The sequence below is a fragment of the Charadrius vociferus genome, unplaced genomic scaffold (assembly GCF_000708025.1).
Source record: "Charadrius vociferus isolate BGI_N301 unplaced genomic scaffold, ASM70802v2 scaffold787, whole genome shotgun sequence".
Classification (NCBI taxonomy): Eukaryota; Metazoa; Chordata; class Aves; order Charadriiformes; family Charadriidae; genus Charadrius; species Charadrius vociferus.
The window spans coordinates 399,462-425,767 of NW_009649307.1; the positions used below are offsets into that span (position 1 = coordinate 399,462).

Here is a 26,306-nt window from a genome sequence, read left to right on the forward strand (position 1 = left end):
TGTTTTTCTGACTTGGCTCCTTTTCTCCAGTTACTCAAGGGTGCCAGGTTAGTCATAGCTCATTCTGAATCCTTGTAAATCTCTTCTGAAACAAACCACCTTTCTTGGAGCTATACCACCCCCACCCCCACCACCCTCCCTGCCCCCTCAAGCTGTTCAATCACTGAGAGACACAACCCAGAGAACCTCAATCACTGTTTTGCTTTTACCAAACTTAAGTGAAGCCTTTTAAATCTCAAGTCAGAAGAGAGATCTAGAGCAGTGTTTCTGATAAAAAGAGATTTGGGATGGATGTTTTCAATTTTTCTATATATGTTATATTCAATACTAATATAAATATTTTTCTATATTATATTATTCCATTACCAAAACCACCTATTAAATATCATGTGTGTATATATATATATATATGTCGAATCCTGCAGTTCTGGGAGGTTGAGAGGATGACAGACTACATTTTATTTAGATGATCTTGTTAAATAAATTTGGATCTTTTTCCTGTTTCAATTACAAACAAAAACTGACAAAAGTCCAATAAAAAGCCCATTCCATCCAGAAGCCCTAATAGACACACACATGCACTCCTGCGCAGCTGGAAGACCCATTCTTTAGTTTACATATCTGACCTGCACACACATCATTTGGGGGGAACCGTAAGTTAAGTCCGTTCTGTAGAGTACTGGGATTAGACCAGAAAGTAAATTTATCTGTATCTGTTGCACTGCTTACCCTATGCAAACACACAAGAATGAGGTGGGTTTTCCTCCTTACACATACTGACCTAAAGTTGGCATGTTTCCCCCCCCCCCCATCCCTTCTGGGAAACTAACATAAGCACCAAGGTGCATAAGGAAACTAATTTAAAACATGGAAGACCTGAGAACAGAATCAGTCAGTAAAGGACTAAGAACAATTGTTAATAGAACAAAAATAAATTATAGGACTATTTTAGATACACTGCATTATGCCTTGCACCATAAACTACAAGTTTACCCACCCCTACACAAACAGAAAGGCAATTACATCAGAAAAGGCCTTCTGGAAGGGGAAAAAAAAAAAAAAAAAAAAGTGTCTCAGGAAAAAGAAATATTTGCATTCTAAATGAAAACCCATCTTTAACCTTCCAATTTCTGGCAAAAGGATTCTGGATCCCTGCATTTTTTCCATTACTATTGAAATAACAGATTGCTCAATTAAAAAAAAAGTTTGCTTATATGTACAAAAGGAAACTCCTTGAGTTTGTTTCCAGTTAAAAATCCTGGAGTCCAGCTACAAAAGATGGTACACGGGAGAAAAGAAGTATATGCCATGAATAGTACATGTATAGTAAAATCATTAACTGTTGAAATAAACAGAAAATAGTAAATATTCCTCCTTGTACATATCACCATAACCGGAAGACTATTTAGACAGGTAAATCACCCAAACCCAGAAAGTTCTCAGTTTCGGTATGTCACTGCTGTACAAAGTGGAATTCCTCCTCACTACTGATCTGTATACCTATTGACACAACTTCACCCCGAGGCAAAGATGGGTTGGTGAGGCCATTTAAACAAATTAACCAGACACGGTTTGCTCTATAGCCGAGTAACTGACAAGTCAAAAAACCCAGGAAACGTATCCCGTGCACCGAATGGAAGTTCTGACCTTAACTAAATGCTCTGCCATTTACTTATTTTTCTTGCTGAGGGTGGTTTTGCTTTTAGAAGAGCATCAGTTCCCCACCTTTCAGACTACCGAGGGGTTAAAAAAAAAAAAAAAAAATCAAAACACCACGTCAGTTTGTATTTCCCAGCTTTGCTGTAAGAAAAAAAAAAATCTCCTGTTAAGTGTTAGGACTTAAATGCAAGACTTAAAGGCATGCTCAAGTACTTCATTCAGGTTCACATGACAATTCAAAGTCTTTTTTTCGGTAATTTCTGGCATATTTGTGTGCAACTGTGCAGTTCTGCAGTGACCTCAACGTTCAGAAGAGATGTTCCAGATTTATCCTTTTTTATGTTGTGTTAGGATTGCCATTCAAAAGTCATCAGTCTTACTCTTTTTCTCCCTTAAAATATGCAAAAAACCCATGAAAGGTTACAGTAGGTAACGACCTACCGACAATTAATTCCCAGGACATATGCAGGACGACGTTTGCAGCATCTGCTCAGCAGTAGAGACAAACTTATTTTCTAGCACGTCTATGAGGACAATATAGTTCATCTCCACCACAACGTAAAAAGAAAAGCGCTGGTTCTGTACAGGCAAGATTAAGTAGTCCGGACCAAGTAACTGCGGTTGCATTCTTTATGCAACCAGATTTAGTGCCTCTGCACTGCATTCCCCAGTCCTTCTTGGAAGGCTCATTACCTCGGGCACAGCGCCACGCGAACATGTTCGTACTGTTTACAGACCCACGCTGACACTGCGCACATTCATGCTGCTCTGAGCTTCAGCTGAATTTGCATTGACTCAGTGTGGCTCCAGACACCAATAATGTTTTTCCAGCGTTTAGTTTGTCCCCACCCCTCTCAGTTAACAGGGAATTGATTGCATTCACTATTTTTATTCAATAGCTCCAGTGACATCACCTAATGCATACTCACAGAAGGGACAAACTACATCAAGATAATGCCAACGTAATTGGAAGACAGAACAATAATTCAAAAGCAACTTGTTAAATGGGAGAAACTATCTGAAATCAATTAAATTCAATAAAAACAATTGTGAAGTAAGAAACAAGAAAAATTAAGCGGACAAACAAAATAAGGAGCGATGGCTGCAGCAACTCAACCTAAATGACTTAATACCGTGCTGTAGTTCTGAGACAAATGGGATTTTGAAACTTAAGAGGAATATGAGAAGGCCTGGGAGGTAATTAATTATTCCGCCCTGGTGACAGGAAAACCTCAGCCAGATGATGGCTGGAACTGACCACCCATTTTAAAAAGAGATCTATGCAAACTGGAGAGAAGTCAAGAATATGAGTGAAAATTTGCATGAAATTAATATTTGAGACTGAAGAAACAACTAAAGGACCCACTGGTTGAGTTAATTAATTAAAAAAGATAGTGCTGATGGAGGAACAGCTAGGCTGACAATTTTCAAGTATGTTACAGGCCACTGCAAAGAGGACTGTAATTAACTCTTGTGGCCTACCAAAGCTATAATAAAAAAAAGACTGAGCTCACAAGAAGTGAAATTTAATTAGATATTAAAAATAATTGTCTCACAGTTAGAAAACATTGCAACAAGGGAGTTTGGGACTCTCAGTTGTTGGAGCGGTTCCAAAAGCAGCTCTGCCAGCCATCAGGAATGGCCCAGTACATCGACCCTGACTCACAAGAGGTGTGTAACGCCCCCTCCGCTTTTTCATCCCATGACTGCTCACACATCCAAATTAATATTACAGAGCGATACAAAACACAGGAACCGGCTTTGACAGGGAGGAGGAAGGTGAGGGCGTTTTCACATGACAGCTAAGCCCATCTAACAGCTCACCGACGCCAAAAGGGATGTTCCTCCCGCGCAGGGCTGGCGTCTGCTTGACTCCGTGGCCAAACGGTCCACCTTGCCTGTCTGCCAGAACAAAGCAGTCTCACCTTGAGGGGGTGAACTCATCACCTGCAAACAGTGATGAGTCTTTGACCCGCCTGAGCGGGTTCACACGGCTCACCGCAGGTCAGGACAGAAGGGCCAGTGCCAGAACGAGGGAGGGATGCAGGAACTGTCACTCTCTTTCCGAGACAGCCAGTCCTCGCATCCCCTCCGCTGTAACAAACTTCCAGCGCAGGCAGTTGTCTAAAAGCCACAGGCTGGGGAGGAAAACAGCCATAGCCCTAATGCCGTTATCCCTGTTCCTACCACATGGCTCTGGAAACCAAAATTAACTGTCCTGCTCAGGACAGTTCCTGCTTCCCACTCAGAAAGGGATGGAGAACAGGTAATAGCTGCTGTTGGAATCAGGGCTGCTAACTATCCTCAGTGTCATTTTTAGACTACACAGGTATTCTGCATATGAGCTTTTCCATGTGTGGCTCAATGCATCATTCATTCACTTTAGTAAAGCAAAAAAGAGTCACAGGACGAAGCAAACCGATCACCTGGATCTGGTATTTCAGCTTATCTCCTTTGTGTCATACCTGCCAGTATGTGTCAAGAAAAGTTTAAGCTTGCAGCTATCAGCAGTGCTATGAATCAATTCTGGAGGAGCTCTGCAGCGTCCCCGTATCGTGCTGTACCTTCAATTAAAAGCAACTGCATAACATTTAAACAACACTGCACTAAAGGCTCAGCATAGGAGATACACGTTTATAACTTATTTTAAAAAAGAAGTTCTAGTAATGATATGGAAATAAATCAGCAATAGATGGAGATGAGATTCAAGAAAGGTTACCCTTAACTTTGCCAGATTTGGGAGAAAAATGCACATCTCTAAGCAATGACGACCACAGGCAGCTTTACTATGGATTCCTCCTCAGAGCAACAGATCGGCCTTTCCACACATGCTGCTCAAACATGTATTGTTGGAAGAACCTAAGGACAAGTGACAACCTTGAAGCAAACAGATCAAATGAGTTACCAAGAGTAGGATCAAACACAAAGTGTAGCATTTTATATTATTGCACAGATGAAACAAAACCCCCAAGCCAGACAGCGACTCCTGAGTGTACACAGTGTGCCAGACACAGAAAGTACTCTCTGTACTATACTTACAATATGCACATCTTTGAACCAATTCGCAAACTAAGGATGCCAAAACAGGATCCATTTCACCGCCCAGAGGAGTTCCCATCCTGTGCCGTGGGGCACACTCCCTATCGTTTCATTTACCTGTAGATACTTTGTGAGTTCAGCGGTGCGCACGCACCGTGTGCCCCTCACCCTCCAGAACAGTACTGACCAATTACGCTTATTTTTATTTCTATTTCTCCAGGCTTAAAGCACTTCAAACAAGGCAAGTGATCTCTTAACCGTGTGGGCAGAGTAAGGCAGGGTGTGAGGTTACAGCCTGTCATTTATTTTGCAGTAGCTGGATGCTTGGGTTAAGACCAAGCACACAGACAAGGTAGGAGCATCTGACGTCTTTTTAAGTTCTCATCCTTCTGATTTGATGGTAATTGGCTCATGTGTGCACACCCTCTCCCTGGTAAAATGAGTCAGCATTCCTAAAATATCTGGCAATACAAACAAACAAACCTCTTAAGGTTAATTTTTCATATCGCCCATGTAAATAGAGAAGCTGTTTCAAGCAAGACAAGGGACTGCAAGAATTTGTTCCCTGTGAATTTATATTAAGAAACATGCTTCCAAAACAAAACAAAGTGAGTGGTTTTGACCAAACCACTGGAAAGCGCATTGAATCTTCAACTAAAATCACAGGAAACATAGCTGTAGAAGATGTTGAGAAGTCACCTAGTCCATCCCTCTACCTCAAAGCAGAATTAACGCTATCTATATTGATTATTTGATGCCTATAACACATGAAGATCAATTGGCTGCAGGAGAAAGATGAAACGCGATACACTCCAAGCACACGGCACATCCAGAGAAACAAGAAGGTGCCATTTTTGCACAGCAAAAAATACAACATGAAATGTCACATACAGGTGTTGCACAAAATGCTTTAGTTTAACAGTGAATCCAGACCCCTTACAACTATGGTGCTCGTCGTACGCTCAGATACACAGAGCTGAGGGAATACAAAGAAGTTGCATAAAGGTATGGAGAAGCTCCTAAAGCAACCATATGACTGAAGTAAGAGCTGCCCTGTCTCACACGCCCTACAAGTTCAAGACATTAAAGTCCTATGAACCTAAGCATGAAAATAATGATTAATCTGGTAATTGCATGAAGGTCAGGGAGAACAGATAGAAGATACCCAACATCAAAAAAAGAACATCAGCAGGCAAAGAACATGAACCGTGTTTGTCAAAACAACTGCATGATGGATACGGAACATTATGACAACTAGCCTTTAAAAGCTAGTTAAGTTATAGACCCTTCAAGGTATCTTTATATGGCAACTTGATGGCAAAAAAAAAAGCCTTTAGACAAAATAAAATACTTCAAAAGGTGGCACAGAATAAAATATTCTCTTTGCCCTCCCCCAAAGCAGCCAAACTTAAAAGCTCAGTGAGATCTTGCATGATCTGCACAGAAGCATAAGCCTTACAGTGAGAATCCTGTGCAGATGGCATCTTTAAAGAACAAGAGGTACTCCCACTAAACTGACAAAATAAAATTCACACCCGCAGCCGTCCTTTCCCCCCAATATCACACCATATGCTGCCTACAAGTTTTTACCCTTCCTCAAAACAGATTTCACAAATTAATAACTTAAGGAGCAGGCTAACCGCCAGTGAAATTAAATGCATCCAAATATATTAATATGCACAAATTATTGTTGATGAATTGGCACAGAGCTATTCCAACAATCCACAACACACAAACCATGCCACATGCTGTTTATGCATATTCCTAGTTTCAGTATATACTGTATCTACCTTCTGTCCACACAAAGCCCAATTCTAGAGGCAGATATGAAAGAGCAGAATGGAAGGTCATAGTAAATATAATCCAAAAGCGATCCACAAAAGAACAAAACTGAGACGGAGATCACTGGCCTTGTTGAAAATGCTATGCTCTCTGTAACGACACAGAGTTCATCAGGTTAAAATGCAGCGGCAAGTCAAACTTTGTTTCTTTGGTGTGGGTTGGTTTTTCTTAATAGTAAGAAAAAGAACCTTCTCATGCTAAGCGTGCGTCTGTACCCATGACAAGACGACAGACACATGTTAAGACTGTAATCAGCGTAGCTACACGGGCTAATTCTGAACTTCCTTATCTGGCTCTTAATTTAGAGAGACTATGAAACTATCTTTGCATTGACTGCACCACCGTGCAGCAAAAATACATGCTCCATTTCAAGAGAGGCTTTGGTTTTTAGAGGATCAACTTCATGTAGTGTGGTCAAAAAACCAAGAGACAAACCTGCTGACCTCAGGGTTTGCTGTCGAAGAAGGGCAAGGTCTGCTGCCTGTGCTGACACAGAAAGCCAAGCACTTTTAGCACATCTGTTTTTCTGTAAGCATCCACTGGTTTATTTCTTTTTAAGCCAGTTAAACACTACTTTAAAGTGCACTGATTTTCTTTAATTTTAAACAATTGACCAAAAAATACTTTCTCTAAATAAAGATATTTTGCAGAGGGCCACAATCAAATTCTGGCTGTATATTGCTATTGGGTTTTTCCTTGATAAGAAACCTCTCATTCCCATAAAAACCTGTTCAAGCAGATGATGACAAGTGAGTAACATTTACTGCATTTTTCATGTTAAAAGCCTAGTGTTTTGACTGCATATTGAAGTTATATAATGACTTAGTGAAGAATGCACAGCACAGGGGAAAAAAAAAAATTAACTACCATTAGAAGGAGACAGGTAGGACAAATAATTGAGTCAGCAAACATTTTACACTAGAAAGCTGAATCAGCATCCAGAGAGGGGGGAAAAAAAAAAAAAAAAGTTTTTTTTGTGCTGCTACCTAGCTGGGTCCAAATGATAAAGTTTCACCTGAAGAAGTGCAGAATACAATTTTAGAAAAGTCAAATTGAAACACTGTCTGTAAACTAAAAATTAAGTGTATGGATCAGTACCAACCATGGACCCGCTTTAAAAAGTCCAGAGGAGGAAAATCAGGTTTGAGTTAGAAGTTTGGAACATGATCCAAGCCCTGGGTTAAGAACCCTGTCTTCTAAGGAATTTCATATTGTGAACACACACAGTGTATCTTCCTTTGTCTCGAATCCCCAAGAGCCACCTAGAGTTACAAAATTAAAGTCTTTTCTATGCAAGTAATATGAATGGCAATTTTCCAAGATAGGATAACAGAAAAATTCAACCCTGACTGCAATCTGCTTATTTCACATACAAGTGGTTGTAACCTCCTACAGTCTGCAGGGGTTGTATTTGAGGTAAATATCCCTGGAGATTAGAATTCAGGCTTTACGAACTTCGATGCTTATGTCAACATTTCTTCATCTGCAATATTTTGTATTATTGCAGCTACACACGTGCCTAAACATTGGTGTCTCTCTCCCACTAATAAAACATGCAAAACAAGCTTTACAGGGAAGGAAAATAAGTCAACCCATTCAAATTTTTTTTTACATATTTTTTTTAAAGAATTCTAAAACCTGTATGAAAACCCACTACTCCTCAGAGAGCAAATATACCCAAATCATCTACTCAGCTTGCTATTCTGTTTTAAACTAAACTGCTCCCACGTAAAGCCATGCAAATTAAAACCTTCAAGCAGAGCCCTGAACCGAAGAATCTCCTCCAGAACACATTTAGTGCATCACTGCAAAGGCTGTTCCCAATGCCAACCTACCACCAAGCGCAAGCTTCAAGGTAACTTCTCAAAATTGGTTTTGACATTTTGTTAATTTTTACTGGAAATGAAGCAAAGGCATGGGATTTATTCTGTACACAGATACTGCAAAAAAATAATGTCTAAGTATCATAATTCTAAGAGCTGATAAGAATACTCCTGCTCTACAAAAGTTAGGTCTGGTGGTTTCCTCTACAATCCATACATTACTGCAAGAAGATCAACCAAAGATACTGGCAGGTCTAACAAGGCCCAGAACTACCCATGGATTTCCTTGAATATATAATTTTATTTTCCCAGCTATCCCACTACTATTGCCTGATACTCCCTGGAGAAAAGATGTTAACTGGTTTATACTTCAACTTGTTACAGCATGGACTCGAAAGCAGGACTAAACCCTTCGGGGAAAAAAGTTCTTTGTGAAGGGAATCTGCGTCCTTCATTCAATAATCTTTACAAGCTGAAAAGCATGCCCTGCAAGTTTCAACTCTTCCTCAATCATCAAGTAAAAGACAGGCAAACATTTTGTATTAGTTACTTCCAAAGAGCTTCGTTTTTTTCTCTCTTGAGGAGGGGGACTGTGTGTAAAGGCTGAAAAGGAAGCGCCATGAACTTTGAGGTTCTCCATATATGCTACAGCAGGAACAGTAAATGGCATAAGCCAAAAAGGTCATCAAGATTTCAGCCTTACTACTGATTTTCAAAAAAAGTAGTAAATTGATAAATATAAGATACCTCTCCTATGAGGACAGGCTGAGAGAGTTGGGGGTGTTCAGCCTGGAGAAGAGAAGGCTCCGGGGAGACCTCATTGAGGCCTTCCAGTCCCTAAAGGGGGCTACTGGATGTCTGGGGAGGGACTTTTTCCAAGGGCATGGAGTGACAGGATGAGGGGTAACGGCTTTAAACTGGAAGAGGGTAGATTTAGATTAAATATTAGGAAGAAATTTTTCACTTTAAGGGTGGTAGGGCACTGGCCCAGGTTGCCCAGAGAGGTTGTTGAGGCCCCATCCCTGGAGGTGTTCAAGGCCAGGCTGGACGGGGCCTTGGGCAACCTGGGCTGGTGGGAGGTGTCCCTGCCCAGGGCAGGGGAGTGGAACTAGATGATCTTCAAGGTCCCTTCCAACCTAAACCATTCTATGATTTTAGAATCTTAGAAGACAAGAAGGAATTCACGTAATTATGTAGTATTTACTAAAAAAAAAAAATTAAGCTAAATATGCAACAATATAGGCCACATTATCACTGATGCCAGCTTCTTAAAGAATTTGCCTTCTTCACATGGGATCCTAAAAAGCTTGAAAAGTTTGTTTTCCGTTTAAAATTGACTTCCTGGCTTACTCTAACGATCCAAGAGCAGTTAATCTTTGCTGACTTTACTGTAGACAAACGAAACGACAGCTCAGACGCAGCGTGGCTTGCTGTCAGCAAAAGGAGGTTCCCCTCTCTCCCAGCCCCGCATCCCCTTCCTGTGCCGTCCCCTCCTCGTGCCAGCTTTGTACCTGCGTCAGAGCCTTTGCCAAACTGTTGAGTGCGGTGACACAGGAGAAGGCGGCTCTTGCAAAACCACCACCACCAAAAAGGACAATGTTTTCTGCCAGGTTAATGAACTGAACAGACTCTGCAGCCTGCCTGACAGCACAAGGGTGAATGCCCAGGGGAGAGTTTGGTTCTCATCATGCTCATTAGAGTACGCCCCTATAAAACCAGGACATGAAGTGAAAACAAACAGGGCGACTCATATACTGAAAGACATCAACTTATGTTCTTTCTGAAAGAGGGCCTAAAATTCAATCAAATATTGAGGTAGTAAGAACAGACACCCCCCACCCCCCCCCATTCCTCAGTGAAGCTAGCCTGGCATCAAATATGCATTCTGAAGAAGTACTGTGAATTAGTAAACTCTTCAAAATGTGAAGGTTAGATGACTGACTTTTCTATTACAAGAGGTTCTGCTACAAAAGTTTGCTGACTCCAAGCAAGTAAACACTGCAGGGACTTCAGTGATACTGTGGTCATCCCTAAGCTGACCCAGGAGCAATTAAATTATAGATAACTCAATCAATGACTGCTGTGAAGATAAATCATACCGAGTGACGTTACAGCAGTGATGCATATTACTTTCTGGCATTAGCTTTGGAAAACTAGGTGACGTGCTCTTAGACAACAATCAATACACAAAAAGGCTATTGAAATATCAAATCTGGCATTTCTTTTTGCCATGTCTTTTGCAGAGGAAAGCTTTATATTTTATGTTGCCAAAGAGGTGAACTTCAAAACTCTAGCACGAGTTTCTGAAAGCAAATCTCTACAAACCTCAGCAAGTAAATCACAGTTTGTCCTACAATTCTTAAAAGATTCATACCCCTCAAATTTTCCTTGAAATTCCCTGGGAGCTTTGAAAGGAAAGGGGTTTTATATTTATTTTTACTATCAGGTTTATCAATTTGAGACCTAGGAAAAATACTACACAACTCAGTCCAACTGTCAGAGCTCATGACAAGGTAAAACAGCAATAGAAGGATTGCCCTGATAGAAGGGTAGCACTTTTTTATTTTACTAATCCAACCTTTTAGGAAACAGATTTCCAACCTGTAATTCTAATTATGAAGTTAGAGGAAGAATTCTATTTATGAAGTCACAGAGGAAACAGTCACCTGAGTAATCTTAAAGGCGGTTTGCCTTTCCTTCATCACACAAGTCTAAGAAAAATTGAAGAATCAAAAAGACTTCTATTCTAGGTGCACTTTGTGTGGTCACGATTTCACATATAAAAGTATTATTCCTTACAAATCAATAACTTATACGTTTAAGTTACAGCTAAAAAAGCAGTGCTGTACCAAGCCACGTTTTTCATTCCGCTTTTCCATTTGCGCTGCCTTAAGTAGCATTCAACTAGAAAAAGTACACCAGAAAGCTGGTACATTCCCAAAAAACTTCCAAGCACTAACGCAGTCTTCAACACCTTCAAGTTACTGCTACTTCTACAGAAGCAGACACGGTCACGGTAGTTTGTCTAGAGAACCAGAAATATTTCCAGGCCACGGTTCCTCTTCCCTTGCCACCTTTACGTGGCAGCTCTGCTGCAATATTTATTCCGCTCATGCTGCTCTCCGTCACATCACACTGCTTAGCCTCGCACAGCTGCAAAAACCACCTGCTACTCCCATGTAGCTCTTGTTTTTTTGCCACCTCCCCCACACCTCATCATTCTTTCTGAAAAGGATTTGCTCATTCCCCGATAAAGGCTACCCCCTCTGCCTTTTTGCAAGGCTGCAAATGGGAATCCCAGGTGGCTCCTGCTAATTACCCCCGTGCCTTGGGAGTCTAATTCTTCCCATTGTTAATACACCAATCTTTAGCCACAAAGTCACTTCATATGCTAATCAGAGACCAGCTGATCCCAAGCTAATACTCCGTGTTCCCGGGAGAGCTGATCTGCTGGGGGTATTAATGACAGCAGAGCAAGACGAGGTTTGGAAAATAGTTCCCAAAAGGTACTGTATTACTTTCACTTCTAGTGCAACCCCATGATAAAAAAATTGCTTGTGAACTTGGTACTTGGTCACCACCCTCTTGCTGCAGGCAGCCTCCTCACAGGCAAGGAGAGACTGAAAAAATTAGATTTTCCTTTTATGCTGCTAGAATCTATTTTAATAATTGTTAGATCTTGTCTAATTTTCTGTATGCAAGTTTTGGTGCATATAGGATGCTTGAAACACCAGCATCAACCCAAAATCAAGACGAGCATTTCTATGAAAAGAAATATTCTATGAATTCAATATTTTAGGCCATGATTCCGTACTGCTGCTGAGAACAACGTAACAATTACTTAGAAATGTCTACTTTCCACTCACCCTCTGCATTCCCGCAATACACCATCCCTTCAGTCTGATCTAGATCTGAAAACAGCTGTGCCAGCACAATGAAAAGGGCAGCACGCTATAGCATCTGGGGCACAAGGTCTGAGAATGTCTTGAGCTGATACTTCTACCAAAGAGCAGATGTTTTTTCTCCGAGTAGACCATATGCTTTTCTCGAATGTCTTGAAATACAGAAACACCATCGACATTTCAAGTCTCTCAGGACATCAGGATATGAAATGCCTCACATAAAATCTACACTACGCGAGGATTTTTTATCATGTCTTCTTACACGTAGACAGCTCAACGTTTCCACCTGGTTAACAGTGCGTTCCAAGTCACTCTGAAGATGCTTAAGTGCAACGTTGGGAACAGCCCTTTGTTTATACCCCAGAAAGGCAGGAATCAGCACAGGTTCTACACCCTGTAGCAGTGCCTGATGCAACTTTTCATTCGAAGAGCAATTTGCTCAATGGCAAAATAGTGATTCAAGCAAAGTTACCTAATCTATCTTCTCACTAGCTGGAAAAGGATCTATGAGATGGAAATACACACTTTTAATAAGAGAGCCAAGCAAAATTTATGGGGTTTAGTTGAGGTTTTTTTGTTTTGTTGGGTTTTGGTTGTTATTTTTTGGGGGGGTGGAGGTGTTGCTTTTTTTTATTTTTTAAAGGATGTGAACAAGAAATTCCTTCTTCAATGGGTTTCAAATTGTCATGTAAGTGAAAACATCATTTCGTTTCACTAAATCAGAAGCTTGTTTTGCACAGTGTTTCTTCTAATGAACTACCAGTTCAATCCTCCATTATAACACATTCATTTCATGACTGAGTATTCTTCAGATTTAATTTATGGTGTCAATGAAAGATAAAGGATCCTGCAGCTGTATAAAAGTTCTAACAGCTCAAAAAGTAGCAGACACATCCAGCTGTTTCAGAAGCATCATGCGATTGCTACAAATCTGGAATAAAAAAATCCCTTTACGTACAAAGAAGGTTCTGCCACAGAGTAAAACATTCACCTAAACGGGTGTCATGCAAATAATATAGATGTAAGAGGAAACTACAACAAGATATATTTTACCACTTAAGTGTGTTCTAGATATGAACATCAACTTTAATGTATTTTATTATTAGAGCTCAAAATCACATGCAAGGCCTTCCCATACAAGTTAAATATATCATTTCAAGGCCATGCCTGTCCAGGTTTCAGAGTATTGTCCCACCTACTTTAGTTATAATACTAATACACTTGTCTTGCACAAATGCTGAAAGAGGCACAGGCACAGTAACCATTGCAGAAGGTCACTGCAGAGCAGTTAAACATGCCGACTCCCACCTGACATCGGTGTATCTCTGGAGGTAAGACAGAAAGCAGCGAACACCCAGTGCCTTCCTCTTAAAACAGCTTTGCAGAGAGCATTTTATACCTAAAAGGCAGCTGGTTATGCTTTAACAGACTCTTTTGTAAACAGAGCTGATCAACAGATGTGCAATGCTTATTATAGATGGTTACCAACATCATCTCCATTTTCAGAATCAATAAAACTGGACATTACGCCTATTCTCTGGGCCATTTACCTACCTCAGAAGAGAAACTGGATTCACTAATATCTGCTATGGGATTGATAAAAACTTGATGTAAAAAGAATTGAGTATTAGAAAAAGAGAGAAATGGGAATGTCCAAATAATTGCAGCATTTCAGTCTGCATATAGGCTCTTCACTGATCTGAAACTGCAAACAGACAAGTCAATGTGAGGAAAGTGAAGGGAAACAGCCTCTGAAGCAGATATATATTTAGCAGCAGGTTAGATGGAGAGAAAAGGCTCAAGGACAATGGCAGGTCTTTTCTTCCTTCAGCTAAACCCCCAATGTATTTTTGAGAAAGAAAGCTAGTCTTCTGCTTTTAACTGTAGCCCAAAACTGCATTATGTCTCCTGGGTGCTTTGATTTTTTTTCTCTTTCTAAATCTCAGCACATAGACAGCTCCAGGGCTCAGTAGGAGAAATTATTAAAAGCATGCCTGCAGAAGTAAAGAGATCAGTCATTTCCCTTATCCCCTGTGTTTCATGAGCGCTCCCCCGCCCATGCAGCGTTGTATGAGATTTCATGCAACCAGACATGTCCTTTTTAAACAGACTGAAAAATTTAAAATCCTTTAAGAGTAGGCATAGCATTCCTTCAAATTGGAAAGAGAAACACAGAAACGTGCTTCAATTCTTCAGAAAGGTCACATTCACCTTCAAAATTCTATCAAACTCTTTTTTCCCCCTGCGCAGTTCTGTTAAGTAATTTGTAACCGTCTTTACAAAATATAAATTGTATATTATAAATATACAAAATATAAATTTACAAAATATAAATTGTATATTATAAATATACAAAATATAAATTTCATAAAACACAAACTGCCAGTGTGAACACGATGCAAGCAATCTTTGCCTAGTTATTTTTTCCTAGGCTGCTTGAAGTTTCTAAAGTCCAGATGTTTTTACAATTGTCTTTCCTGTTCCACTATTGCAAATGCATAGGTCCCTTCTTTAGAATTACCATTATATACAACCTTACATTCTTGTCCTGGTACATTTCAATTTACTACAACTTACTCTGTGCTTCTCAGTCCATTCTTCCAAATATACACATATTTTGGATTAGAAACATGACATTAGAAAGTTTTAGCAATTATGTTCAGTGTATTTTGACAAAAGCAAATATGTGCTAAAAGTGTGACGCATTCTCATAAAACAGTAAGTAGCTTAAAAATTAGAAAAAACTTTTTAAACAGTTTCCTACTTCCAATGTCTATAGCTACATCTCTGACCTTGTACCGTCACCATTAAAATGTTACTGTGCATTTAGAAGCGTAGGAAAATGCCCAAAAATCTTCATTAGAGCTTTTCAGGAAGCTGGTTATAAACCCCCTACTCTGCCAACATAAAGACAGCAGAAAAAAATTGGAGAGCGTTGTTCATTTTCATCACCCTTACCCAAATACTCTCCAGCCGTAAGTAGATACGCCCCCATTTCAGAGTTCTTTGCTCCAGACTACTGAACTCTAAACATTAAACATTTGACATGCATTTCAAAACTGCTATTTGACACACACTGGAGAATAAATTACATCTTTTCAGAGTCAATATGAAATTGAAGAGACCCTATTTACAGTTTAGAACATGAAGCAGAAAGACATCACTGTGCTTATTCTGTCTGCTAAAAACAGATTTACCAATAGACTGCCATGGTTAAGGATACATCTGAACTACAGGATTTCCCTTCAAACACCAGCATGGGATCTCTGATGAAAACCGAGTTGAGATAACATCACTGGTTTCTGCTAAAGCCTTTAAATGCATATTGTCAAAAAAAAAAAAAAGTTCTGTTTTGTAGCTGTTACATAGATGAATCATCATTAGTACCTGAAGGGACAGAGCAGATATCCTTCTACAGGGAGAAAAAGGTAGTGTGAAATAAGTTTATTTTGTTATCCTAATGGTTAAGGAAATTGATTACAATTACCTCAGGGTACAAATATTTATGAAAAACCATCACAAAATTTTGAACATACAAGTGGCTGAGAATCAGCTTTGGAAAGGATTTCTAGAACTTACCTATGGTGCAGTTTGTGGTTATTTTTCTTCGCTTGGGGTTGTGTCGTAGCAATTCTAACTCTCGTTTGGTTGGCTCCCATGTTGAATACTTCTCTCCAATGCCTAAGCAGACGAAAAGAAAGTTTCAGGAAGTTGTTTAGTAAAAGGATTAAAAACTCTGTTCAAGTAAAAACTTTCAACATGCTGTCCATTAAGTTAGATTTAATCTACGTACAACTACAAGAGACTGATTTCTTTCTACCGTTCCCCCCAAAAAATATTGTTTAGAAAAATATCAACCAATCTTCCAACAAGTAAGAACTAAAAGAAGAAAAGAACTTCTTCACTTAAAAAGAATATCTAGCCCAAATAATTTTTCCACTATTGAATTATAATCCTCCTTTAGTTAAAAAGAAATTCCAGCACAAGATTAAATCCACTATTACTCAGAAACGCCTTTCTTTGTGCTCAGAGGAGGTGTGCTCAAATGACAGAACCACCCTATGATTTTAGGAGAAGATACAGGATAACCAAGAAACCTCATCCCCTATACTTCGACGAGTTATTAAATAAATCAAAACTGACCCAACTTAATGGACAGATACACGCTTAATCTTTACAGATGAACAGCAGAATTTAGTAATTCCATATACTAAACACAGTTTCTACATGTCTGAGGGTATACCATTACAGAGTATGACCTCTCCTTATAATCACTGATGTAGGACCAGATATTAGCAAGTTCTAAACACTAACTTTACTGACATATCTAATATTTCCTAAAAATGCAATTAGTAGTACGTTTAAACATAACCCTCCTCCCACCAACCAACCCAAACTGTGGAAATACTTAACTAGCCTTTCTCATGAGCTGCAGCTAAAATCTGTCATTATTTTCTTTAAACATCAACACTATTTCCAATACATTTCTTTTGTTCAAAGGAAAGCGCAGTAGAAAAGAGTCAAGTGAGTAGCACAGAGCATAGATCTGAAGTAAGCACTGAGTTGTGTTCCGTGTAAATCTGATACAAGAAAAACACAACAGTGAAGACTCATGTGCTGACTGCCAAGTCCTGCTGCAGCATTCTACGCAGCACAGAGAAATTACTATGCAAGTTCAATTATAGCAAGTCACAAAAGCATCATGGCATTAAAAATAAAGAATAAGATGACAAGCAACGTATTCTAAAACTGAGGATTAAAGTCAATTAAGAGTTATTTTTCAGAATGCAGGGAGCAGAAACAGTGCTGTGCTACAGAAAATAAATTATAAATCATACATATGAAAAGGAGAGTAGAAAATATAGCTACAGGCTTACACATTCTGCATAATATACATTAAATTTTAATAGCTCTTTGATCTTCATTTTCAGAAATAGCTATGCTTGTCAGAAGTTACCCACCCAAAAACGTTCAATTTATAGTTACTACTGACCCTCCAGGTTCTAGTAATAAAAGGTCTCATTTTCAGATTTTTGAGGACTAGAGAATTCTTATTTACATGGATGCACCCATCACTCACTTTATTTGATTCAACAACAGATTATGCAAGAAGCATAAGAAAGAATACCAGAATCATATAGTCCCTTTCCTTTATCCAAGGTTCAGCATCAAGCTACACACCCAGGAAAACAGAAAAGGAAACTAATTACTGGGTAACAGATTGATGAGATAAACAGCTGCAATGCTTTGAATACACTCTACAGTATACATAGGCAAATGAATGAAGCAACTTTAGAGACGCACATATGGACAGTTCACATATGACAGAACATTGGCTTGCAACAAGTTTTATATTAGATGTCTTCAGCAACCCTTCTCATATTAGTAATACTCCCTTAGGAATTTATATAAATTGATTTGTGAAAAAGCTCAAAATAATTTTCAACACCACGTTAGTACCAGCTATTGCACTGGCCAGCTGTAGACTTGAACTCTTGCATTTGGGTTCGCTGTAGTTTAAACATGGCCAAACACAGTATAATCTGACAGTGGGATGAAATCTCATAAGGAAATAAAAAACCCCAACCTTGGATATGTTTAAATCCTGGTTTAAATGAGATATAACAAAATTCACACCTGGAAACACATGTGCGCTCAACTTTAGGCATGCAATAGTGCCACATATGTCAGTGGGACTATTCATATATATTTATATATATCTATATATAATTATATAGCTTAAATGCTTATAGAGGATGAGGACCAAAGCATTCCACAAGAGCAACTCTTCAAGTAAAGTTAAACATGACAGGCTGGATTACTTTGCAGGATTCTGGGTGAATCAAGTATTGTTTAATTAAAAAGAAATTAAACCAAACAGAAAACCATGTACAGTTAAAGCCACAACAAACACAGAGCAAAACAGACAGAAAACTTTCTTACAGAAGCCTTTCATTAGAAAGAGCACAAGTTAAGTGAAGGACAGAAATTAAAGAGTGTTCTGTTCCAGCTATAGAATTTAACGAGAATATTGAGGTTTTATTATTCTTGAAAATTTGGAAAAGATAGAACCATTTATTAGGAATGATTCAGTGTTTAAAATTTAAACAAACAAACAAAAAAAAAACCCCAAACCAAAACACAAAACCCAACAACAAAATACACAAAGAAGGAAAAAGATTTAATAAAAGGTTTAATAACACCCACAAACATGCCAAAACCTCCAATATAAACTACCTTAAACAAAGATTTGCAAAACATGCACAGGTTACCATTTACAATTAAAGGAAAGTAGCGTTATAGGAGTGAAAATTCATCATTTTAAAAATGATGCAATAAAGTAGCCAGAGATTCAAGTCAGCATGTGAAATCTCCATCCAAGAATTAATTTTATTAGGTAAAGTACACAAATTGTCATTTTTCAGAGACTTTATCAAGGACACATGGATGAGTGAAGGAAAAGGCAATGAAGGCTCTAGTTTATAAAAGTCACAATTTTTGCAGGTAATAATTAATATAGATTGTTTGCTTTGCTCTACTTCAGCAAATCCCCCTTTTTCCCCTCCCAAAGATCCAAACATTAATTAGAATGAAGGGCTCCGTGTATTCTCATCTCCTTCGTTATTAATGAATATTCAATACCATAGAAAAAAAAAAATATGGCAGAGTTGCAACTTGTTCAGAGTTATATCACATAACCCTGAACTACAGCTGGACATGGGAATTCATCACACTAAGAGTTAATATTACAAAAGTATGAAATGAATCTCATTATATTTGGGGTTTTTCTTAAAGTTTTTTCTCCAGGCATCATGTTGTTATGTGAGCATCTAGTAGACTATAAACTAATACCCTTCAAGCACTGTGGATAGAAGCTTCAAAATATACAATTTTGACACTCCAATTTTTAAGCCAATCTCAGTTTTTGCAATCTGGATTCACTTCTTCAGCTAAGTTGGCCACACTATCCGAGATAAACTAACTCTGTGGTGGAAATACAAACCCAAGACACCGAGTTGAGGTTTGTACTAATCTTGACATCCAGTTTGGAGCAAGATGGGTTTCCTCCCCCTTTATACTTTATAATCTTCCAGATAACATGAGTCACTATGGGAAGGAGGGGACGGATTGAAGCAATAGAAAGAAGGAAAAAAGATGACCTAATTCTTCATTATTTCTCCCATGTATCTCCCTTTCTCATTCCTCAGATAAATTTTCAGGGAAACGCACATCGCTTCACAACGAAAAGCCATAAAACCAAAGATCCTATGCCATGACTTTAAAGAAGAACAACGTCTATACTGTGTACTCCAGTAATTTGAAGTGTGTTGTTGTCTATTCCTTCATTTTATATCTTCATTGGTCATTACAGATTTGTTCTCCAGGGACAGGAGAGTTCATATTCATATTAAATAAACATATACGAATGCATGTTTATATGTTGTTCATTAGTCAGATAACCAGTGCAGAGAAGGTTTTTCTGCCCAGCAGTTACTCTCAGTGATTCTTCCCTTCGCTGCACGACTTTCTGGTTTGAGACAAGAAGATGAACAATCTCATAGCTGTAATTACCCTAGAATGTAAGCCATAGCAGCCAAACGTCCAAGGAGGACAAACCGGCTGCATCTCAGTCCAGAAGGCACAAATATCATTTGTTAAGGGCAACATATTTAAGAAGCTGCTCTTGGAGTTTACATGTTCAAAGATAAGGAACTGGGGGGCCTTCCTCCTCTATAGCATCATGAAGAAGGGTTATGTTGTTGAAGTTGATTAATTTGGTGCGCAAAACAACACAGTTTAGAAAGGTCTGAAGGAGTTTTCAGAAGAGGTGCATAGCCTAAGTGAGAGGTTTAAAACCATGTTTCCATTTTGCCTTGCTTTGAAAACCAGTGCTTTGTGCTACAGCATTTTAAACTGTATTTTCTTGTTCTAGGACTTGCTGGCAATCTCACTATCCTCCTTTCCTCTGACTCAGTTCCCTCCAAATCGGGAATAAGCAGAAAGTAGAATGGGTTCTGTAGTAGGAACTAAGTAAAAGCAGCTATACTTTTGAAACGCCATGAGAAAAGCTCTAGTTAATACGATGTTCGCTGCTATTTTTAAAATTGGAAATGAGGTTAAGAATGGTTTGAAGTCATATCAGCCCTGACTAAGGCTGTCACATTGAAACAGGATGCCATGGATTCAGTAAGAGACATTACTAGACAGAAGTCATCTGTCTTCAAATACAGACTTTCCCACTTTAAGAAAACATACCCCCTAGAGGCCACTGGAAATGGATGATGACAAGCTTTTATAACTGATGCTTAAAACTACTCAGTTAAAGGTAAATGCTACTTCCTTTCCTTTCCAAAAAAAGGAGAAAAGGTTTGTTTTGGAGTAGTTCTATCAAGGAAAGGGCTTATGAAATCAAGTCTGCTGTAATTATTCAATCATTGGAACATATCCAAGCAAGAGGAAAACAATTTGCACGATAAAACTGGCATTCTTAACTGTGATTCATGTCTAAAATGGCAGGATAATCAGCAAAGGGACGCTTGTTAGTGAAGTGCGTCGCCAGCCCACGCCTCTTACCTGTCATTGTACACTGGTAGTGAGAAACCACTGTTGGGGTGAAGGCTAAAAAAGAAAAAATTAGGGAAAGCAAACTGAATAAAACAAATGTGTGTACATATATTTGTGTGTAAATATTTCTACATAGATACTGTGCGTGTACCATGAAAGCACAGGTGTGTAAGTAAGCTGGCACGTTCTATTAAAAAAATAAAAAAATAAAAAAATATCACACACAAGGGTGGCATTTCATGTGAGGGGAACAGATTTATTGCCTATATCACCTAAATTAGCCTAAAGGAGCAGACTGTTACATTTTCTACCTAATACAGATCTGACTGGTATTATGCAAGTTTTAGAGGATTAATGTTAGATATTTCTATATTGTTTTGCAATTAAAAATAAAATATTTCTGCTACAATTAGGTGTGGCGCACATGTTAAACTAACAGTCTAACTCCTGGAAAGTAATAGCTAGACATCTCTCTCTCCCAAGGCCTGCACTACTACGGCTAAAGAGCTCTTTCCTCCCCTTACTGTTTTTTGCCATTGACAAATGGGAGGGACAGGAATGATTAAAAACAGAAACAAGAAATTCAGGCAGGAAAACCAAACCTTGTAATTTCCAAGCTTTTCGTTGTTCTTCTTTGGCAATTTGTTCCATGTCTTTGTCGTATATGTAATCTTGACACATAAAGCAGTATATACCCCCATACAAAAGGTCTATGGCTGCAAAACAGAAGGGAAGTTGGGGAGGAGGAAAAAAAGACGTGAGTTCGTAAACTAGAAGACATTTTAAAGCAGGCTTCCGAGTCAGGCACTCTTTCTTCTCAGCAGTCCACAAAAAGTAAAATCTGTACCTTAGAATCTGGAGGATTAAAAAAAGGAGAAAAAAAACAGGGAAATTTTTCCTGTTACAGTGAGAGTTATTCAATCGCTTCTGGCACAACAAGAAAACTATACAAGACAACAAAGCATTAGCTGCCTACAAGTTGTTTGTAATTCACAATATACCTTTCAAAGACATAAGTAACCAAAAGGCATAATTACAGTGACTGACTAAAATACATGCAGAACTCGTACTATAAGATTTCATATGTAAGCTTGAATTGTCTTTTTCTTCAGTAATCTCTACTCAAAGCCATTAAAATAATTAGAAAGCACCTATCCACATGAAGGCTCAAACAGAAGACAGCACTGAAAGCTCAAAGGTACTTGTGCAGGGGAATAGTTTTCTGGAGTAGTTTATTCCACAGGTTACATGTCTCACAATTTCACATGCCCATTTAGAATGGACATGTGAACATCGACCACCATTAAAAATATTTTTCTTACACAACCCTAAATGAAGGAAAGCCAGGAAATGAAATAAATCAGCTAACTAGGAAATTACTTTTTGCTTAAACATATACCAAGGAAGAAGTAAGTGCAAACTAATCATAGCAAATTGCTGATTTTCTGTACATAGATATGGAAAAAAGCCACAAAGTTTAAATAAAATAAAGTTAAAAAAAAAAAATCAGCAGGCACTGACAAATTCTTAGCCAGCTACTAAAATACAATCTGCATCTAGCAGACAGCTGAGAAACACATCACCATCCTCCCTCAAGAGTGTATCCTCCATTTATTTTATTTCCAAATTCCTTTTATTGCCAGATAAATAGCATTATTAAAGAAGTCTCAGTACAGTGGAAACTTGTTTTAAACAAAGGAAACCATTACCACATTAGGTGGCCTGCAAGAAAGAAAACTGAATTACTCTGAAGTCATAAATCCGCCAAAGCGCGCGCCACGCGGCAGGAATTCTGCTGTCGGTCTCATCAGGCAAACAAAGGTGCGCTGCCCCGTCCGTGGGCCGGTGGCCTGGGTAAGGTTGGCACGCTTGGAAAGGCTTCTTTCCAACCTCATCTCATCCATCCTTCACAGCCTCTACCCCTCTCACAACCTGCTACCCCTCACCTTTAGTCCTGTACACCCTTTTTTCCTCCTCCTCCTCTTTCAAAATCATTGATTATGTCAAATTGTTTGTTATTTCTCCTATTATGTAATAAAGGGAACAATTACTCTAAACCAGTTTGCATGATGTCTACTGGCTGTCATCTTGCTTACATGCTTCATTATTTCACTCTTTTGTTTTGTCTATTTGGCCCACCATGAGTTTGCAGAAGAGGGCAAGGGCTGCTTGTGTTACCTTGGGCAATGTCTGAACACCAGAATTTTCACCCTGGTGCCTAGAGGATTAATAAACTCCTTTGAAACATCACAAAAAGGGGTTAAGAGTCTTCGCTGCAGTGGAGATCAGTAACAAAACACTATGCTGGGGGGGGGGGGGGGGGCAATTTACAATTAAGCTACAGAGCATTAGAGTTCTATATTTACTCCACTATCTATTGCAGAGTTTTCAGTGAAGAATGGTTGAAAATCCAAAGTACTGGTCTCAAAAACACAAAATCAAATATTATTCTCCGTATATTTTTTTAAAGATCCCACAAATGGCTTCCCCCTGCCCCCAAATAACAGAACAGGGCTGGCAGAATATTAAATAAGCTCCTCTGTGAGCACTAATACTTTCAATCTACCATCAGAATGAGTCGGCATACGTTGTGTTCAGAGGATTCCTTACTTTTCCCAGCTTTCTGGAGTTACATGCATGAGTGATGAAGTATAGATGTCAAGATCCAAACCAACAAGAGACCACCTTACACACACCATTTGTTCAGAGCAGAATGAATTTCTGGCGTAAAGAATCAGAAAGTTCAACAGAAACACTGGCAGAGTAAAAGCCGTAATTGTCCAGCGCCTGATTAAGGACTCTTGAGAAAACATCCTCTCTCCAACATACTTACGTGAACAATACAGTTGTATATATGCCAACACTTTTAACGGCATTAAAAAGCCTGCAGTAGGTTTTGGACAAATTACCTCAAGCACCAGTGACGAGGCGGCCACACGGGCCTGATTACAGCACAAAGGAAGGGCAGGAGTTTCTCATGAAAGCCAAAACACGGCTGGCTGCTCAGATTCAGGATCCTAGGAAAAGAGCCCACTAGTAAAGTTCCTCAGTTAATTGTTTCAAATTAGTATAATTTGAATTTTTCCCCTTGAAATGTACTTTAACCTTCTTCTTCTGGTCTTCTTGAGGTGAAAAAGAATGTTTTCGTTAGGGCAAAGTGCAAAATATCCACTAGCGAGTCGCTCTGGTGAGCCACCGCGCCGGCGGAGCTGCTCTGCGAGGCTGGGGTCCCCAAGGGAGGAACCCCCCAAGGGACTGTCTTACTGACAGAAATTCTTCCAAAGCAAGCCATTCGTTAGCACTAACTGACATTTACCCCACAACAAAAGGACAAAGTCCACATAAAACTTTCTCCCTCAAAGGATTTGGGGAGGAACAACGCAAATTTCACCTCATGGTTAGCAACAGGCTAAAAAAAAAAAAAAAGAAAATTGCTGCGAAGCTTTACCCCAAACTGAACCACTTAACCAGAAAATTCCATTAAAAAAAAATATATCATTACGAGAGTAAAGTATGAGAATGCACATGCAACAAATTTGCATTAGTATTTGGGGGTCACAAAACTAACAGAAACAGGCCTCAAATTCATAAACAGTTTGGGAACTACTAACCTAGAAATGAAAGCTAGGTGTTTCAGATTAATCCACTGCCAACTCTGCCATGATGCTCCACATTCCTCACGACGAACAGCTCTTTCACCTGAATGGCTGCTACTCCTACCTTCCCATATCTGGTTTTCCTCACACTACCACTACCCACCTTGGCAGGGGGTGGGTGGTGAAATCAGTGTATTTTAACACAGTTTTATTTTAATACACATACAGAATTGATTACACTGAAAAAAAAAAAAAATACACATTCAGTAGAAATACATTTTTTTCTTTCATAGGGAAGAACCAGAAGAAATTTTAAAAAATCATGTCATTTTATTAAATTTGATCAATCTAGTTCCTTCTTTCAGGAACTCAAAATACCTCCTTGTGGATCACAGGCAAAGTAATTTAAGAATAAAAAGGCCTCTTGGAATGTAACATTTTTCTTTGCTTTTATGCCTTCTATGCTGAGAACAGGCTACAATTATTTTCAAGTCAGATCTCGTTCCCCTTCATATACTAACTTCTAAACAGCTGTAACACAAGAGGGAGAAAGTCAAAAGATATCTCATTTTTCATTTAAAAACAAAGCTATCAGCAAACAATGAGGCATCACAAAAGATCATGCGGGAACGAAAGCAACTTTATCTACTGGTGCAAGTGACAGTAAGTTTCAAAAGACAACAGCTCATGGGTGAAAGTTTAAATTTAGGCAGCAAGAGGTCTTCAAACTCTCCAGCTGGGAGCCAAGTAAAGTGTTTTGTTTGAGCCTGAGTGCTTTGCTTTGCCAAATATATCCACCGATGTCCTTGTGAAAATGTTAAGAGACCAGAGATGATGGGAACATAACAACAATATGTAAAAAAGCGGGAAACGTGCCACATCCAGAGTGTGCGGATGCGCACGTCTCATGCAGTTAAGAAACCTGAGTGTTCAGTTTTCAAAAGACCCAGGTGAGCAGAACTAACGTTGCTCAGCTGAAAATGGGACACTTCACCATATTATACGACAACCTTCTATCAGATATGACATATTTGTGAACCGTGTTTTGGTATCACCTTCCTTGGAACACTGGCTGCATTAAAGTGCAACAAAACAAACAGCAACACAGAATTCAAGTCAATTTTTACCTCTATTGAAATTAATTCTGCTGCGAATTTCTGTGACTCAATCTTGGCATGTTATCAACCCAAAATCAACACACACTCATATTCTATGCAAGTCACCTACATTTTGTTGACCTTCTGTAACAAAGGGGACTAAATTGGTAATGCTTTTAGACAGTATTCTAAGTCAACATCCTAAGCTAATTCATACTGCCTAATTTCTCGCATCAAGTGTTAATCATTAAACCAGTTCCAGATAATAGTCTCAAGTTCACAAGAAGTGATTTTCTAAACTTCAAGCCAGCTCTCCACGTGTTCTTCTATCTGATATATTAGCACAAACCAACTTTCTGATTGCATTCTTCCTGTTTTCCTAGCACCTGGAAACCGCATCACTCATCAGAATTTCTGAACTGATAAGATTTTACTGATACGAGTAAGAAAATCTTACTAATCTCAATAAGGAAATAAAAAATAAATTTTAAAAAATGCCAAAACAGGCTAGCAGACTCATCTGAGGCATCGATCGACTTACGTACTTGAGTTTTTGCCAGAAACTAGTGAGCAGACACATTAAAAGCTATTCACGCTCTTCTCCGATCCTTTCAGTCTCTATCAAGGCAATCATAGCCTTATCAACTCTACAAGTCACAAAAAAAATGTATACTTAGTTTTTATTTATTTATATAATTAAATAAAAAAAGGCTAGTCCTGCTAAATGGTGGTCCAAGCTGGCTTCCGCTGAAATCACTAAGAATCACAGGTACTTACTGGGGG

The 26,306-nt window shown here is 38.9% G+C and overlaps 1 protein-coding gene across 2 annotated transcripts in view; it reads right to left on the reverse strand.

Annotated features, from left to right (window-relative positions):
* The window catches only part of USP22 (ubiquitin specific peptidase 22), a 71,308-nt gene that overhangs the window by 35,436 nt on the left and 9,566 nt on the right, over positions 1–26,306 (reverse strand). Inside the window, exons 2-4 of one of the 2 annotated variants that reach the window (XM_009889202.1) lie at positions 21,433–21,546; positions 20,840–20,884; positions 15,845–15,946 (exon numbers count right to left, since the gene is read on the reverse strand). In XM_009889202.1, coding sequence (XP_009887504.1) covers positions 15,845–15,946; positions 20,840–20,884; positions 21,433–21,546 — 261 coding nt within the window. The remainder of the gene's footprint in view (positions 1–15,844; positions 15,947–20,839; positions 20,885–21,432; positions 21,547–26,306) is intronic. The other variant, XM_009889203.1, reaches the window with a different exon arrangement.